This window comes from Gobio gobio (assembly GCF_949357685.1).
Source record: "Gobio gobio genome assembly, chromosome: 1".
In the NCBI taxonomy this organism is placed as follows: domain Eukaryota; kingdom Metazoa; phylum Chordata; class Actinopteri; order Cypriniformes; family Gobionidae; genus Gobio; species Gobio gobio.
This window is the reverse complement of record NC_137097.1, coordinates 39,926,626-39,945,951: the sequence shown is the minus strand read 5'-3', so window position 1 is coordinate 39,945,951 and position 19,326 is coordinate 39,926,626. Positions and strand designations below refer to the sequence as shown.

Here is a 19,326-nt window from a genome sequence, read left to right as displayed (position 1 = left end):
GAAATGATAAAAATCTCAAAATATTTTTATATTATGTTATAGAATAGGCTAAACTACCTCTAGTTATACATATAAATCATGTGAAACTATAGTTATTTTTTTTACAATTGTCTTCATTTACTGTGTCCCTGAAGTCATCTTCCACCCTGTTAGTATGTATTTCTCGACTTCCAAAAAAGACCACAATTTCATTGAGACAATTTTCAGGAAATTACATAATTAGTTTTTCCTGCTGGAATTCAACCGTACAAAATTAAGTAAGCTTCAACTCTCACCTTTTTTTTAGTTTTTGAAATGTTATCCTGCTTGTCCCACTCTTAAAGTTCCACCCTGTTAGGCTCTGTTACGAAGAATGTTTGTCCGGTCAAAAAAATGTTAAAACATTTCTGACATAGTTATAAAAGTTCTGTTTATCTGTAGAAGGTTAGCTAGCTAAACGTTTGTCCCTCAAAGAGCTACGGCTAACTTATCTTAAAATTTTCCACCCTGTTGATTCCGCCCTGTTAGATCTATAAACCTAACAGGGTGGAAATTCTAATAGAATAAATCGTATTTAGTGTATAGTGCAAATTCTATAAACACATATATGCATATATAAATATTATATATAAAACCATGTTATATAGGTGCAGTGCCACACATTACTGATGGCAAATCATGCAGGACAATGACGGAAAACTCATCCACTGTTATGGTCTTCCACCCTGTTAGGCGAGTCCTTTTTTTAAATAATAATTTGACAGCAACGTTAAATGTTTTGCATACTTATGTTTTATTTTGGAAGGTGTGGATCATTAACAGCATATACAAAATATGTTTTTGAACACATTTTTTTATTATTTACCATCCTGTTGGCAAAAATGGGTACAAAAAGTACCTGTTCTTAATAATCAAGACATTCTATTAATCAATAATAGTTTTTTTATTGTTTCAAGAATTAAAAAAAATACCATGATGGCATAAGGGACATATACTATCCAAGAAAAACTTGTTATTGTTTAACATTTACATGATTAACATTTTGTGATAACTATGTATATGTCCCTAACAGGGTGGAACACCTTCACGGCCCGTGTCTGAACAATGAATCTACCCATAATTATTATTTTTTTAGTCCCTGAGCTTGACCAATATGTATTCCGACTAGTTAAGCATGTCACCATTTTGGTAGAATGCTAAAAACATGAAAATCATGTCCTTTTTTTTAAACATTTATGAAGCCAAAATGTTACCGCAAACCAGGAATGACCCAGCTATAGTTTCTAACTGTGTTGCTATTTGATTAGAAAAAAGAAAGACAAAAGTGAACATTGGCCTGCATGGTAGCCTAATTAGGTGCCGTCAATGGTCTTGCTTTGTAAATAAACCCTTATTGTAACAAATTATATAGTTAAACAATTACAAGAACTATATGTCAGTTCTAAGGCTGAGAACAAGTTAGAAAGAGCTTTAAAATACGGACCTTCTTGAATTATTGACTAAACAATCCCCCCATAACCACGCCCCCAACAAAGCCCCGCCCCCTCTGGTGAGTACCGGCACTTTATTTTTTCCACTTCAAGCACTGGTTGAGACCAAGACTCTGAGGGGTTGAGACCAAGATCAAGACTCTGAGGGGTAGAGGCCAAGACTCAGAGGGGTTGAGACCAAGATCAAGACTCTGAGAGGTAGAGGCCAAGACTCAGAGGGGTTGAGACCAAGACTATGAGGGGTTGAGACCAAGACCAAGACTCTGGGGGATTGAGACCAAGACCAAGACTCTGAGGGGTTGAGACTAAAGCTGCATCCAAAATCGAATACTTCCCTAATTAAATCATTTATGAATGGAGGTGAAGTGACTTAACTGACGCTGGTAGGTCACATGACAATGACAACATGGCGGATGTAGTACGTCCGGATTACATTCATACTATTGAACATGCTTTTTTAACGGTTGCGAAGGTTAGTTCAAATTCAAATGTAGTACCTACTCAGACAGTATGAAATTTCGGACGCAGCTTAAGACTCTGAGGGTTTGAGACCAAGACCAAGACTCTGGGGATTAGGGTTTCTATAGCCAACTCTATGATAACTCTGGTAACAGACACTATGATTAACAGCATTATGATAACTGACACTATTATAATCAATAGTATGATAACTACCAGTATAAACAGCTTTTTATAAACAATTTCAGTATAAACAATTATTAGCAGTACGATAACCAGGGCTATGATAGGATAACTGACATTATTTAAACAACAAGTTTTAACTTTATCATTACTACAAGTATGATAATCAGCAATATGATACTATAAGTATAAACAACTTTATGATTACTAGCACTATGATAACCAACGCTATGATAACCGACATTTACTAGCACTGTGATAATCAATACAATGATAGCTAGCAGTACTGATTAAAATTGTGATTAATAGCACTATGATAACCAGCACTATTATAATTGACACTATCATAACTTCCACTGTAATAAGCGATACTATGATAAGATGCAATATAAACTGACAAACTTTATGATTACTAGCAGTACACTGTAAAAAAAAGTTGCTACCTTAAATTAAGTACAATCAACTTGGATGTTTAAAGTAATTTAAAGACTTAAATTATATCAAACTTACTTTAAAAAATGTGTTGAATCTTGTATAACTTATAAAATAGTTGAAAATTGCTTAACTTATTTTGGTGCGTTAAAACAACGTAAACACATATGTTGTCATATATAAATGCCTTTACCAGTCCCTCCAGAAAAACGCGATTATGCAATCGCATGATTTAATGCATAATCAGCCAAAGTCCGCATATTTATGCGGGGGCCACATTTTTTCAAATACGCCGCACTTTCGCCGAGTAAATTGCCTATTTCCGTGTGCAAAATATGCGGGCTAGCATGACTTCATAATCCCCGCATATGTTGCAAAAAAGTCATATATATTAGCAGAAAGTTGAAAAATGTTTGTTTACTTCACACAAGAGCCGCCATTTCCCCCTATTGCCATGGGAACGTTTTGAAGTGACGTAATTACCCGAAGTGAAACCATGATGAAGCACGCAAATTCCCATTTGCCAACAAAAATAACAGCAAAAGACCGCGCAAAGCAGTTTCCCGGTGTGTTGACCGATTTAAAAAACAGCATCATGAAGCTTCGAAGCCTTATGAATCAGCGAGTTGAATCATGATTCAGATTGCGTTTCAAACTGCTGAAATACGTGACTTTGGCGATCCAAACCGCTGAATTGACTCACTGATTCATAACGCTTCGAAGTTATAGAAGTTTGATAGTCCATCACTATATAAGTCTTTATTTAGGGGGGGGGGTTTTCGCACAAAAACTATTCTCGTCGCTTCATAAAGTTATTGTAGAACCACTGTAGTGAGATGGACTTTGTAACGATGTCTTTAGTACCTTTTATGGGTCTTGAGAGTGCACAGTGCATTGTGCCAATGGAGGCCTTTCTTAGATTTCAACTAAAATATCTTCAGGTCTTACGGGTGTCCAACAACATGAGGGGAAGTCATTAATGACAGAATTTTCATTTTTGGGTGAACTAACCCTTTAAGAGATTGCTCTTTGTGCATTGGAAGCACTCAAATGTCTTTTGTATAGCTACCTCTGTAAAACAGGAAGTTATTTATTAATTTTTTCAGAAGTTGTAGCATATTCCTTTTGTAAAGCTACAGAACTTGTTTGACTCAATGTTTTGTAAATTTGAGCCATGTGTTTATTAAGGTCTTCAATAAAACAAGATGAAAACTTAAATATTCCCAGCACTTTCTGTGATGTAGTGCTTTTTTTCTCTTTTTCATCAAACTGTAGTTTTTGCAAGTTCCCGCAATTTTATCGCATAAAATTGCATAAATATCCCGCATTTTCCATCACATTTTTTAAGAAAACGTGCCGCATAATCATGGATTTTTGCCCGCAACAATCACAAAAAAAAGCCGCATTTTTCTGGAAGGACTGCTTTACGATTACTTGCAGTATGATAACCAGCAATATGATTATCAACACTGTCATAAGTAGAACTGATAACTGACTTACTGCCATAATAAGTGGTAACTTACAGTATACATATGAAAAACAGCAATATGATTACAACCATTTCTATTATCACTGATAGCAGCTGGTAGTGTTGCATTTCATGTATAATGACATATATTTCAGCAGCTTTGGCTCACTGAAGGGCAGAATTAATTATTGTAATTTATCTATTGTTAACCAAATCTGTGGTATTCTGTGAATCTGTGATATTAGGACTGTCCTGATAATAAGAAACCCAAAGAACTGTACATTATTTGATGGTTATTTATGGCATTTCTGAATTAGCACGACATAAGTATTTGTCAGAAAAATAGCCTCACGAGTGATTCTAGTCAGGGACCGATTTCGCACTGGATGATTAAGTGTGGGCAGTGTCTTGCCTAATAAAAAACAGTAATTAGTTACACTATGTGGTTTTGTGTTTTCCCTGAGCTGTGGTCTATATGTTGATGAAAGGAGCTAGCCAATATATTACAATTTGTCTATATTGCTAAGCACCATAAAATCTAATGAATATAATTATCACACAAAGATTACTTGCATCCAAACTAATGAAGCGTAACTGTCAGAAAGTGCTTGCTCAGAGATTTGGATCGGCTTGAAGTAATTTAAATACAGCCTTGCTTTCATTTCCTTGATTAGGTTGAAATAGAAGTTTTAATATTGTATATGGCATTTTTCTCATGGGTCTTGTCTTTGCTCTAACAGGGCTAACAATGATGTGTGTTAAACCCATTCAAGAGGAAATTTAACAAAAGCCTCTAATTCTGCACAATGAATACATAACAACCCAAGTGTAAACACAGCAAATAGAGAAAGATGAAGATAAATAAATACCAAATGTTGTGTTTCTGCCTTTGTTTTACGAGTATACAATATTTTTTTGTCAACTCTAACACTTTAAAAGCGGTCTGTCTTTTTAACAGGTGGGGAATTATGAGTATGGTATCCTGCAGACGAGGTACCCTGTTTGGCCACGTTACGGGACCTTCCTAGAGCCTGTGTCTGACAACCGGCACTTGACAGTCGCCACACTGGAGGAAAGGCCTTTTGTAATTGTAGAAGCTGTGGATCCCATTACTGGCACCTGTCTCAGTAACACTGTCCCCTGTAGACGGCAGTCGAACAAGACAGAAACGTAAGTAACTGTGTTTTGCTCTTCACAATGTGAATGTCAATAGTCCACCCCAAAATTAAAATTCATTCATCATTTACTCTCTCTTGTGCCGTTACAAACTTATGTGACTTTCTTTCTTTTGTGCAACAAAAACAGATGAACGCTGTGGTCTAAATAACACTGAAAACATTTTGAGACATTTAAATGATGACAGAAAATGATGACAGAATTTTCATTTTTGGGCGAACTAAAAGATAACCACAAACAACCTGAACCTAAACAGGTGTATTGGTGTGTATTTGAGGTAAAGTTTTGAGCTGGTTACCCAAAGGTTGTAGTTTCAAAGCCTAAATGGAGCCGAGGAAAATCGAGGAGGGTCATCACTAGTCTTAATTTGGTGTTGACATGAAAACATTTTTGGCCGCACGTCATGTGGTGAGACATGCTATATATACCATCTAAAACTATTTTAAACATTATTTAACTTATTTGACATGCTCTAGGGCAGTGTTTCCCAACCACGATCCTGGAGGCCCACCAACATTGCACATTTTGCATGTCTCCCTAATTAAACACACCTGATTCAAATGATCATCTTATTAGTGGAGACTCCAAGACCTGAAATGGGTGTGTCAGATAAAGGAGACATGCAAAATGTGCAGTGTTGGGGAGCCTCCAGGATCGTGGTTGGGAAACACTGCTCTAGGGTACAACAATGACATGTAAAGCAACATCATTTCAATTATACACTGGTTGGTAAGTTTTTCGTATTGTTTTTGAAAGAAGTCTTTGAAAGAAGATTTAGTATTTTATCTCAGCTTTTTGTCATTATTTTTTAATGTTATAACTTTGAATTTGATGTCATATGACTTTTTATCTCATAATAATTTGGGATGTCATAGTTTAGATTTTTGTATCTTATGATTATGACAGTATATTATAATGTCCCCTTTAATGCCCCAAAAAATCCTCTCCTCAACATTTTGAAAGAAGTCTTTGAAAGAAGATTTAGTCTTTCTGTCTCATAGTTGCAGCTTTTTATGTCATTATTTTTAATGTCATAACTTTGACTTTTTTATCTTATGGTCATGACAGTGTATTATAATTTCCACTTTTTATGTCCTAATTATGATCTTCAAAACACATGATCCCCCACCCCACCCCCTTTTTTGCAGCAATGGGCTTCCATAATTTAATGCATCTTTGGGGAATAAAAGTATAACAAAAAAAATCTTTCTGACCTCAAAATTTTGACAAGTAGTGTACATTCACCTTGCCAGTGATGAGGGAATTACCCAGAAGCCTCTTCGGTACCCTTCTCCAGTCCAACCTCCAGTGGTCGTTGTCAGTCAAGCACAGAGCACAGTACACTCACTGTAAACAGGCACGCTTCAGCACTTTATCAATGGATAACTAAGGAGACCTGGGCTCATCTTAAGGGATAGAATGGTCTGAGCCGTTATAATATTACTGAACAGAATGAAAGAATGTGACTGTATAACTGTTTTGCTGCTCTTCTTTTGGGAAAAAATTCTGGTTCCAGATGGTCAGGTGTTGCTGTTACAAGATTCCAGATTTCTGCAATAATGAATTAGATAAAACAATATTGGACCCACTTTATATTAGGTGCCCTTAATTACTATGTACTAACATTTAAATGAATCATTTGATACAGTGCACTTATTGTGTACATACATGTTTTTTACATTGTACTTACATTTTAATGATTACCTGCATGTAATTACATATGTAATTAATTTCTGTAGTTACATTTATAATTACACAGTTGACACTTCCCTTACACCTAACCCTACCCTTAAACTTACCCACACCACCACACCTGTCCCTAACTTTACACGTATCCCACCTCAATATCAGCAAAAGTGTTTTGCAAAACACTTGAACACAATAAGTATTGTGCTTATTTTTTTTATGTAAGTATAGTAGTTACGTCCACCTAATATAAAGTGGGACCACAATATTAGACAGATGTCAGCAGAAACTACTTAAAGGAAACAGAAGGATAAAGGAAATTTGATAATGCTATTCATAATGCAACACAACACACATTAGTTTTACATTCTCAGCCTTGCCAAAAGGGCCACTATAACAGGGATGTGTAGAAAATCTTTTTCTATGGCCAGTTTTCTATTTCAGGTCAATTAATTGCAGCAGTTTGAGGGAAATCTTACACACACTTGCAATGCGGTTGGGGAGTAACTAAAAATACTGATGCTACTAACTTAACATTTTCCGGTATGTAGCTTTAGGACGTTTATTTGTACTTTTTATCAAAAAAATAATGTCATGGAAGCAATTTGAGCTTGCATTACCATGATTTTGTGATGATTTGGCTTATGTTTACTAATATAGAAATAAAACTATTATATTACTTTTTGTCTACTCAACCTACTTAATCTGCCACAATAATGTATTTTTGTTATTGTTCATTTGCTGCCTTTTTTGTTGTTGCAAATATTAATATAAATATATATATATATATATATATATATATATATATACAACCCCAAATCAGAAAAAGTTGGGACAGTATGGAAAACGCAAATAAAAAAAAAAAGAAGTGATTTCTAAATTTACTTTGACTTGTATTTCATTGCAGACAATATGAACAAAAAATATTTCATGTTTTGTCTGGTCAACTTCATGTCATTTGTAAATATGCATCCTTTCCTGTCATTCAGACCTGCAACACATTTCAAAAAAAGTTGGGACAGTAAAGCATTTACCACTTTGTAATGTTGCCATTCCTTTTCACAACACTTAAAAGAAGTTTAGGGACTGAAGACACCAAGTGATGAAGTGTTTCAGGTGTAATTTTGTCCCATTCTTCCTGCAAACAAGTCTTAAGGTGGGCAACAGTACGGGGTCTTTGTTGTCGCATTTTGCGCTTCAAAATGCGCCACACATTCTCTATTGGAGACAGGTCGGGACTGCAGGCAGGCCAGTCAAGTACCCGTACCCTCTTCCTCCGCAGCCAGGACTTTCTAATGTGTGCAGAATGTGGTTTTGCATTGTCTTGTTGAAATATGCATGTACGTCCCTGGAAAAGATGTCTTCTTGAAGGCAGCATATAATGCTCCAAAATCTCTATGTACTTTTCAGCATTAATGGTGCCTTCACAGAAGTGCAAGTTACCTTTGCCAAGGGCACTGACACAACCCCATACCATGACAGACCCTGGCTTTTGGACTTGTTTATGATAACAGTCTGGATGATCCTTTTCTTCTTTGGTCCGGAGCACACGGCGTCCATTCCTCCCAAAAAATACCTCAAATACTGATTCATCTGACCACAGTACACGTTTCTACTGTGTGATGGTCCATCCCAGATGCCTCCGAGCCCAGAGAAGTCGACGGCGCTTCTGGACACTGTTAAGATAGGGCTTCCTTTTGGCACAGTACAGTTTTAACTGGCATTTGTGGATGTAACTACGTATTGTGGTACTTGACAAAGGTTTTCCAAAGTAGTCCTGAGCCCATGTGGTGATATCGCTTATAGATGAATGACGATTCTTGATGCAGTGCCGCCTGAGGGATCGGAGATCACGGTTGTTCAGCTTAGGCTTGCGCCCTTGTCCTTTACGCACTGAAATTCCTCCAGATTCCTTGAATCTTTTAATTATGTTATGCACTGTTGAATGTGAAATATCCAAATCTCTTCCTATCTTTCTTTGAGGAACATTGTTTTTAAACATTTCAATCATTTTCTCACGTATTTGCTGGCAAACTGGCGATCCTCGGTAGCCTGGTTAAAACCAGACCATTCTCAGTAGTAACTGAGTTATGGTCTGGCAAAGCTTCATAGACAAATCATTTCCAAAGGGGCGTCACCAACGGGCGTCGCTCAAATGCCTCTCGGTGCAATTGGATAGACCTAAAACCAATCAGAGCGATGAGGGAGATGACATATGCAGAGCGACGGAGAAACATCTGAGACTCTGGCCGTTTCTCAATATGCGTTCTTGTCTGTACTTGTGTTCTCAAATAGGAAATGTCCCCGGTTTCCATTTCAGAAATCTGGTCACCTTACCTAAACCACATGTTAGTGTTTAATATATTATTTTTAAAATGTAAACGAAAAGAGGCAGGGTGTTTTATACTTCGTTTTATTATAAATATATAAGATAATCAATGCAGGCCTAGCTACGCGTTGCCTGAACCACATTCGTGTGGCTATTATGTTTAATTTTTTTTTTTTTTTCTGACTTGCGTCCGTTACTTACCAAGTTTGACTCCGGAGAATGAACTCCCGAGGACGGGAGGACACTAGTCCGCCTACTCTGCTAATGGACAAGCAGCGTTCTTGACAGTATCACTCAGTATATATGTAGTGCAGGCAATGCATATTATCTTCAATGCATGTTTATAACAAAACGAAATATAAAAAACCCAGCCTCTTTTCGTTTACATTTAAAAAAAACACACACACACATAATATAGGCATAATATAGGCTATGATTATCACTGTAATAAATTAAATATGACACAAAACACAACCCAGTCTCTTTTTGTTAAATGTCAGTTTATGTGTGATCATCAATAGCAATTATAAAAGTATAAGTAAAAGGTGTAAGAAGCTATACAATAAATAAAGCAATTCAGTCAAAGTCAGCGCTAGGAGACTACAACGGTAAAGTTTAATATCTTAAAAATATAAAGTTATGAAACTTCACTTTGCCCTCAGACAAAATGATCTGTCTAGGAACAAATTATAGATTAATGAGAGCAAAGATCAGCCGTTAGATCTACACAAGATGAGACGGTTTAACCACTACAGTGTAACGAAGATCCACTGGAGGCAAGTTGAAGGACCCAAGTGCAGTTTATTTACAATAAAACATAAATCTCAACATAAAACAAAGACTTGACTTGACTAGATCCAAACATAAAACAAAGACTTGACTTGGCTTGACTTGACTTGACAATAACGAAACTCACCAACAGCGGGTTACAACATTCAATACTTGACAAAGACACATGGCAAACATGAGGGCTTAAATACACACACAGACTAATGACAAGACAAGTGACACCTGTGAACAGTGATGAGACAATGAACCAATGACATGACAACACATGAGGGCATGGGAATCACATGACAAGACCAGGAAGTGCATGACAAGACTGTGAACATGACACTAAAACAAAGCAAGAACATGATAAACTAAAAACATGAACGAGGAACAAGGAACATGAACCATCACCAAAACACCCTGTGACAGATCCCCCCCTCTATGGGCGGCCCCTGACGCCCAAACAATACCATAACACCCATGGCCTAACCGAGAGTCTTAACAAAAAGTCTTGGGGGGCGGTCTTGGGGGAGGGATGGTGGGCCAGGCCCGTGCAGGGGCACCGGACCCAGACATGACCTGGACGGGCCTGGGAGCGTGGGCGGACCTGGACCCTGTGGCGTGGGCGGACCAGGACCCTGTGGCGTGGGCGGACCTGGACCCTGTGGCGTGGGCGGACCTGGACCCTGTGGCGTGGGCGGACCTGGACCCTGTGGCGTGGGCGGACCTGGACCCTGTGGCGTGGGCGGACCTGGACCCTGTGGCGTGGGAGGACCTGGACCCTCAGGCGTGGGAGGACCTGGACCCTCAGGCGTGGGAGGACCTGGACCCTCAGGCGTGGGAGGACCTGGACCCTCAGGCGTGGGAGGACCTGGACCCTCAGGCGTGGGAGGACCTGGACCCTCAGGCGTGGGTGGCCATGGCGGCAACGGCAGTTCACCGGGCCATGGCGGCAACGGGAGTTCATCAGGCCATGGCGGTAACGGCAGTTCACCGGGCCATGGCGGTAACGGCAGTTCATCAGGCCATGGCGGTAACGGGAGTTCATCAGGCCATGGCGGTAACGGGAGTTCATCAGGCCATGGCGGTAACGGGAGTTCATCAGGCCATGGCGGTAACGGGAGTTCATCAGGCCACAGAGGCGGGGCCTTCATGGCCTCCATGTACCCCTTGCCCCCCCCCAACATTTTCTTGGGCGGGGCCGTGGGCTGGAGCCTGGACGGGGCCGTGGGCTGGAGCCTGGACGGGGCCTTGGGCTGGAGCCTGGACGGGGCCTTGGGCTGGAGCCTGGACGGGGCCTTGGGCTGGAGCCTGGACGGGGCCTTGGGCTGGAGCCTGGACGTGGGCTGGAGCATGGACGTGGGCTGGAGCATGGACGTGGGCTGGAGCATGGACGTGGGCTGGAGCATGGACGTGGGCTGGAGCATGGACGTGGGCTGGAGCATGGACGTGGGCTGGAGCATGGACGTGGGCTGGAGCATGGACGTGGGCTGGAGCATGGACGTGGGCTGGGCTCACTGGGGTGGAGAGTACTGTGGGAACGTGGAGCTCCTCATCCACCGTTCCCACAGTAAAAGATGAGCCACTCAACTGAAGTGCATAGTCAATATATTGGGCCAGGGAAAAATGGATCTTCCCCCCTGGCATCTGTGAGCGGATAGGGTCGCTAAGCCCAAACCTAAAAATGTCCTTGAGGGCCACGTCATTAAAGTTTACCTCACTGCATAGTCCACAAAAGTTCTGAACATAATTTTCCAGAGGACGATTCCCCTGGCGTAAACGTAGCAGAGCAACTGCTGGGTCCATAGTTGAGGGTCAAGTATTCTGTAACGAAGATCCACTGGAGGCAAGTTGAAGGACCCAAGTGCAGTTTATTTACAATAAAACATAAATCTCAACATAAAACAAAGACTTGACTTGACTAGATCCAAACATAAAACAAAGACTTGACTTGGCTTGACTTGACTTGACTTGACAATAACGAAACTCACCAACAGCGGGTTACAACATTCAATACTTGACAAAGACACATGGCAAACATGAGGGCTTAAATACACACACAGACTAATGACAAGACAAGTGACACCTGTGAACAGTGATGAGACAATGAACCAATGACATGACAACACATGAGGGCATGGGAATCACATGACAAGACCAGGAAGTGCATGACAAGACTGTGAACATGACACTAAAACAAAGCAAGAACATGATAAACTAAAAACATGAACGAGGAACAAGGAACATGAACCATCACCAAAACACCCTGTGACATACAGAGACATCAGAGCCAGCGGCAGACGGCAGAAGGACTGGCCGAGGAAAGGCGCCTCTCGGCGGGCTCAATGATCGATTGAGCGCCGCTGAACCACTGGAACTCACAACTCCGAAAACAGCAGATCAAATTTAAAAAAAGGCGCTCTCTTTATAAATAAACCACATATTTGAGCTTTAAACAACTACATTCACGCCTGAAAAGGACTTAAACTATATTTTGTAAAACATTAAAGGGGTGGTAAAACACATTCTTTTGAAGGCTTGACTGTGTTTGTGGGGTGCACTGTAACATGTGTTCATGCTTCGTTTTAAAAAAAATTGCCTTATTTTTCCTATATTTGACCTTTATTCTACACTGCTCTGTCCCTCCTTGTAAAACGGTCTGATGCTTTCCGGGTTGTATGAAGCCAGTCCCTCAAAAATACGCAGTGGGCTCAGATTGGTTAGCTGGCCCAGTGTGTTGTGATTCGCTAACCGCAGTGCACGTCGGAAACGTCACGCCCCTTACCGGAGGCTGTGCTTTGGTCAGTATTAGAAACAACGGCGTCAATAAAACCATATGAGCCCGAATCAGACCCAGAACATTTGAGTGAAGATGATCGAGCAGAACCTGTTCAGTCCTCGAGAGTAAAGACTGCGGATCTATAATGATCGCTACTGAATGGCACTTTAACTTTTGTATTTTTAGAACGATTATAGCCAAATATCTGTCGCAAGAACTAACCCAAAACGAACACTAAGCACTGGCTTTAACTAGTAAGTTAGCCAAATCACACACAGAACCATGTTTAGCATGCCTGTAGATAAACAATACATAAAAGCTCTAATCAAAGAATAATTTACACTAATGCCAGGTTCGCTGTTGAGATTTTAACGTTAGTGTTTGTAACGTTAGGTGTTCGTCGGATAACGTTAAGTATGAATGAGCTTTTAACAGACTGGTTTGCAGAACAGCGTTGTCATCTGTTTACTTCCTTGCTACAACCTATTACAGGAAAACACATCGATGAAAAATAAATCAGACTTACAGGTTGTAGCCCGTAAACAGCTTCTGTTTGTAAATCCAGCTTTCAGGACAAGCCGTTGTGCATATCCTGTATTGAACTCGCGAAGTTTGTGGAAGATTGTGTTGTCCTCCGTGAAATGTGCAGCGCGCGCGTCGTGCATCCACGCACCGGCAGTGTTTTTTTCACGCAGCTGACGTTGTGCAAATCTGGCATTGAAATCGCGAAGACGGTGGATGTCCTCTGTTATATGTGCTGCAGGGAGCCCCGCGCGCGCCTGATTTCCCGCTGACTCAAACACACGTGCATATAACATGCTGTATGTTAAACGCTCTGCAACGCACCCCCGTCCCAAGGAAGGCTGAACGGAGCAAGTACCCCAGACCTGCAATCCGGATGAAAATAACAGCGTTTCCTTGGCATCGCGGCAACAACACTCCAGCCTAACTAACGTTATACCACAACAGCGCTGCGATACAAAATGGCCTCACCCCCCCTTATTTAATATTCTCGGAGGAGGGGTTTATGTAAATATTGAGCCTGTTGATGTCACCAACCCTGGAGGAATGTCTGTAGTCGCCTACTGGCCGTTTGCTGTAGTTCTTAGAAACTGATTTCTTTAAAAGCAAATATCTCCCTTTGCTTTAAACTTTGAACGTTGTAACTTTGCAGATGTTGTTTATGCTCAAGCAGCAACATTACACGTTAGCTAAAGTTAGAATAGTGAAATCGTGGTTTACCACCCTTTTAACACTACCAGAGGGCTCTCGCTAAGACCCATTCGTTTAGCCACCAAAGGGCCAAGCTGGTATCAGACTTTTGCCGAATCCAGTCGGTAAGACAGCGATAACATCTTTTTTTTTTTTAGATATGAAGGCTTCGAGTGTTGTTCTTTGCTCGGGTTTTAACGAAAAGGAAAAGTTTAAATCGCTTAAAACAGACGCAATAGCTGATTCGAACGAGTGATGCTCCACGTACAAATCTGCTTCAATGTCGCTGCGCTGTCGTTATCGTCTAATGCCCCAACGTTTCTAATTGGTGCCGCGATTTCTAGGGTTTAGAAATGGGTTTGAATGGGGTCTTTGCCAGACTACTTGCAGAGCAAATCTAAATTTGCCGGAATATATATATTTGCAATTAATTGAATGAAACAGTGTATATAATTATTTTCTAATTTAATACATTATTTTTTTAATTCATTGAGCTCTAGTTTGAGCACATTATGTTCAGTATTATGGAAATAAAAATGAATTATTATATTATATTATATTATATTATATTGTTATATTGACTTCTAAAGCCACTTTTTATCTATTTAAAGCTTTGCCACAAGTATTTTTTTTACTATGTTAATTTTTTTAGCAACTATTGATACATGCTGTTCTTTGCAGTTAATTTAATTAATGCGTCTCAGCAAATCATGTAATTTTAATTTTTTTAAATTGACAGCTCTATTTGCAAAGCATTAGGGTCAGTTGTCTGTTTTCAGTCCTTCACAACCTGCTTGCGTTCAGCTCTGGATGAAGATAACTGGATCCTCACAGGACTGCGGCTTCACCTCATGAGAACTGAGCAGTAATTAGCAGAGCTGATTAAAGCTGCGCTGGACTCAGCGGAGGGTCTCAAACCTCTCACGGTCTGCCTCCCCTCTCCAAACACACACACACAGCTTTGTGGTAGGCCCATTAACATGTTATTTAAGAGTCATTCCCTCAGGATGTTCTACTCATTACTTTGAGGCCAAATCAGTGCTTCGGAGGGCTCCCTGAAACAGCTGAACAAAAAACAAAACAAGTTAGCATGGCTGGGAAAAACACCCACAAGATGGAAAACAGTGGCTCACAAAAAGTATTTGGACACTTATGACACACTTGCAGTCCAATAATGTGCAAAAAACATTTTGAGGCCACTGAATGTGAACCTGCAGAGACGTTGAATTAATGAATCTCGCCAGCTGTTGTGACGTGAGGAAGGGATGGACTGTTTGTGTTGTATCTCTGTTGATGTTAAACAAATAGTAACCGTGGTTTATGGTGATGACAGCATGTGCATGTGGGTGGGTGTTTAGTGTGACTCATTGCCTCTAATCCCCTTTATGGTGCACACCATTAGTCAAGAGGTTACAGGGAAGGTTAGAGAGCGTCGTGTTATTTGAGCGCTGTGCATTTTGCAGCACCATCACACCATCTCCTTTTCTTTCTTTCTCTCCTTCATTCATGCTTCTTTATTACTGCTGCTTTCTAAGGCAAGCATTTGAACAAACATCTAACCTTAAGTCAGAAACTTTGGTAACTTTTCCAGCACCATGTGCGCCACAGACATGAATGACAATTAAAGCTACCTGTCTTGTTGAGGAGAGGTGCGCTAAGACCAGAATATCCAACATTATCTCACGACCAATTCGTACATATTTGTACGAGGTGGCTAATTCGTACAACATGGCTCATATGAATTTGTACGATTTGTCTATACTGCACTGATCGGTAGGTCTTACAGTGAGGAAAATAAGTATTTGAACACCCTACTATTTTGCAAGTTCTCCCACTTAGAAATCATGGAGGGGTCTGAAATTGTTATCATAGGTGCATGTCCACTGTGAGACATGCAGATTTTTCTGGAAAAATCCAGAAATCACAATGTATGATTTTTTAACTATTTATTTGTATGATACAGCTGCAAATAAGTATTTGAACACCTGAGAAAATCAATGTTAATATTTGGTACAGTAGCCTTTGTTTGCAATTACAGAGGTCAAACGTTTCCTGTAGTTCTTCACCAGGTTTGCACTGCAGGAGGGATTTTGGCCCACTCCTCCACACAGATCTTCTCTAGATCAGTCAGGTTTCTGATCTGTCGCTGAGAAACACAGAGTTTGAGCTCCCTCCAATTCTCTATTGGGTTTAGGTCTGGAGACTGGCTAGGCCACGCCAGAACCTTGATATGCTTCTTACAGAGCCACTCCTTGGTTATCCTGGCTGTGTACTTCGGATCATTGTCATATTGGAAGAACCAGCCTCGACCCATCTTCAATGCTCTAACTGAGGGAAGGAGGTTGTTCCCCAAAATCTCACAATACATGGTCCCGGTCATCCTCTCCTTAATACAGTGCAGTCGCCCTGTCCCATGTGCAGAAAAACACCCCCAAAGCATGATGCTACCATGCTTCACAGTAGGGATGGTGTTCTTGGGATGGTACTCATCATTCTTCTTCCTCCAAACACGTTTAGTGGAATTATGACCAAAAAGTTATATTTTGGTCTCATCTGACCACATGACTTTCTCCCATGACTCCTCTGGATCATTCTAATGGTCATTGGCAAACTTAAGACGGGCCTGGACATGTGCTGGTTTAAGAAGGGGAACCTTCCGTGCCATGCATGATTTCAAACCATGACGTCTTAGTGTATTACCAACAGTAACCTTGGAAATGGTGGTCCCAGCTCTTTTCAGGTCATTGACCAGCTCCTCCCATGTAGTTCTGGGCTGATTTCTCACCTTTCTTAGGATCATTGAGACCCCACGAGGTGAAATCTCTCATGGAGCCCCAGTCCGAGGGAGATTGACAGTCATGTTTAGCTTCTTCCATTTCCTAATGATTGCTCCAACAGTGGACCTTTTTTCACCAAGCTGCTTGGCAATTTCCCCGTAGCCCTTTCCAGCCTTGTGGAGGTGTACGATTTTGTCTCTAGTGTCTTTGGACAGCTCTTTGGTCTTGGCCATGTTAGTAGTTGGATTCTTACTGATTGTATGGGGTAGACAGGTGTCTTTATGGAGCTAACGACCTCAAACAGGTGCATCTAATTTAGGATAATAAATGGAGTGGAGGTGGACATTTTAAAGGCAGACTAACAGGTCTTTGAGGAGTTTCAGAATTCTAGCCGATAGACAGGTGTTCAAATACTTATTTGCAGCTGTATCATACAAATAAATAGTTAAAAAATCATACATTGTGATTTCTGGATTTTTTTTTTTTAGATTATGTCTCTCACAGTGGACATGCACCTACGATGACAATTTCAGACCATTCCAAGTGGGAGAACTTGCAAAATAGCAGGGTGTTCAAATACTTATTTTCCTCACTGTAGGTGCGGGGGTTAGGTGTAGGTCATTCATACGAAATCATACAAATTGACCAACTCATCAAATTCGTACGGATTAGCCACCTCTTTAAAAAAAATTACGAATTGCTGTGAGATCAGGTTGGAATATCACAGAGACTTGAGGCCAGATTTACCAACAGCTCCAGCACAAACCCTCTTTTGGCATTAAACAAACTACTGTCAGAATTTACTAAAGACACGCAGTGAAAAATTGGCGCTTGGACAGGGTTATTTTTGCAGCTGACCTTATTGCATGCATTTGTAGGAGTTTCCCTTTCACACACAACATTTATGGGAGGAGAGTATTTAAATTAATCACGTAAGGTGATATACTTAGGTTTGCACTCGTCAATTTACTGGTATTTGAGCCATTATTTACTGGCCAAAAAAATTTCTTAAACCAGATGATAACTTGCATTGGTCTTGCTAGATTGTGTTGGTCATTATGGAAATGATCTGGCTGCATCTGTGTTCTGTAATTTTCATGCTAATCTGTTTTGACATTGGCTGAACTTCCGTCTAAAGCATATGGCAGCAAGTTTTGCATAAGCACTCAGATTTTCTTTCAAATCTAACTTTATACTGCTTCTTTGTATGAATATTTGATATACTTTATTGCCCACATTAAACCCCGCTATTGTTTTCCAGGGTTGTAATTGTGTTGTGAATCCAGATTGAAGATCTCGGTGAAGGCTGTGCTGTTTATTTTTCCTCCGGCATTGTGAAATGAACCAGAGCTCTAAAAACAAATACTGCTCAAGTACAGAAACCTGAGCCACTAAAATGCTCCTAAAGGCACAGATTTAAGTTCGAATCAGATGTAGTCGGGAAACATTTTAAGGTTATCGATTGCATTTCTCTAGGAAGTAACCCTGTTGATGTGCAGAAAAAGTGTTTTGGATGGCTGTTCTACCACGTCTTGCTAATGTGAACTGGATGGACATTTATACCACTTCAGGAATGCATTAACTGACTCTCCCAGCAGCAGCTCTACCTCACTACAACAGCAAGAATGTGCACTTCTTATTGATTTCTTGAATTACTTTCTGCTTTTTGGAGAGTGGACAGGAAGGGGACGGGGAATGGGAAATCCGACTCAAACTTGTGTCATCATAGATCAGAGACTGAATTTGCTAAGTAGGACATGTTCTTGGATCAACATTAGGTTTGTCCTGAAATAACATTACTATCAACCAATGTTTTTTTTTTAATCTATCATCTGTCTATGATTTCAAGGGTGTGTCACAGTTAGGGTTCATTTGGGAAAATGTTTTCTTTGGCAAAAATCAGTCACTAATGTGCTAATGGACAGACAACAGCTCCAGTCTTTTCTGAAATTACATTCAGTTGATTTAACTTAAAAAAGTGAGGAGACACATTGCCTTAAAATTAAGTTAATAAACCATGCGTAATTTTTGTAATGAAAATGTAATGAAATTTAGGTTATGTGAACTTGACAATTCTGCATAACTTATTTTTTTTTAATTACGCATGAAGTTTATTGACTTAAAGCAGCACTAGGTAGGTTTTGCTCTCGGGGTCCCCCTACAGTTGGGAAACAGTATTGTCCTCTACTACTGTCGTAAACTGTCATTCTACATCAGGGGATGCATCGCACGTGCGTTTGTTGACATGACAACCATGATAGCCCTGAACACTGCCGGAGTTTAGATTCAGGTGTTCTGCTTGCGTCGCGTGTGAAATGTCTTCATCCCAGGTACAGTGGCATATGTTTCAGCATGTCATATGAATATAATTTCATGGGTTTATTTATTTTTTTTAAACGCCAAATGATCGCGATGCTCACGTTTACAAGCCAGCGTCATTATTGTAGCCTAGTCTATTGGTTCCCGTTTTACAGAATCTATATGATACTTTAATTCAATGTTTGAGTGGTAGGTAATAACCATATATCGTCAATATTATAATATCAAGCTACCATAGATTAATCTGCAAATTTGAAAAATCGATT

At 40.1% G+C, this 19,326-nt stretch overlaps 1 protein-coding gene across 1 annotated transcript in view; it reads left to right on the top strand.

Annotated features, from left to right (window-relative positions):
- Positions 1 to 19,326, top strand: part of grin2ca (glutamate receptor, ionotropic, N-methyl D-aspartate 2Ca) — a 99,706-nt gene that overhangs the window by 60,909 nt on the left and 19,471 nt on the right. Inside the window, exon 5 of the mRNA XM_079829618.1 lies at positions 4,970 to 5,181. Within this exon, the coding sequence (XP_079685744.1) occupies positions 4,970 to 5,181 (212 nt within the window). The remainder of the gene's footprint in view (positions 1 to 4,969; positions 5,182 to 19,326) is intronic.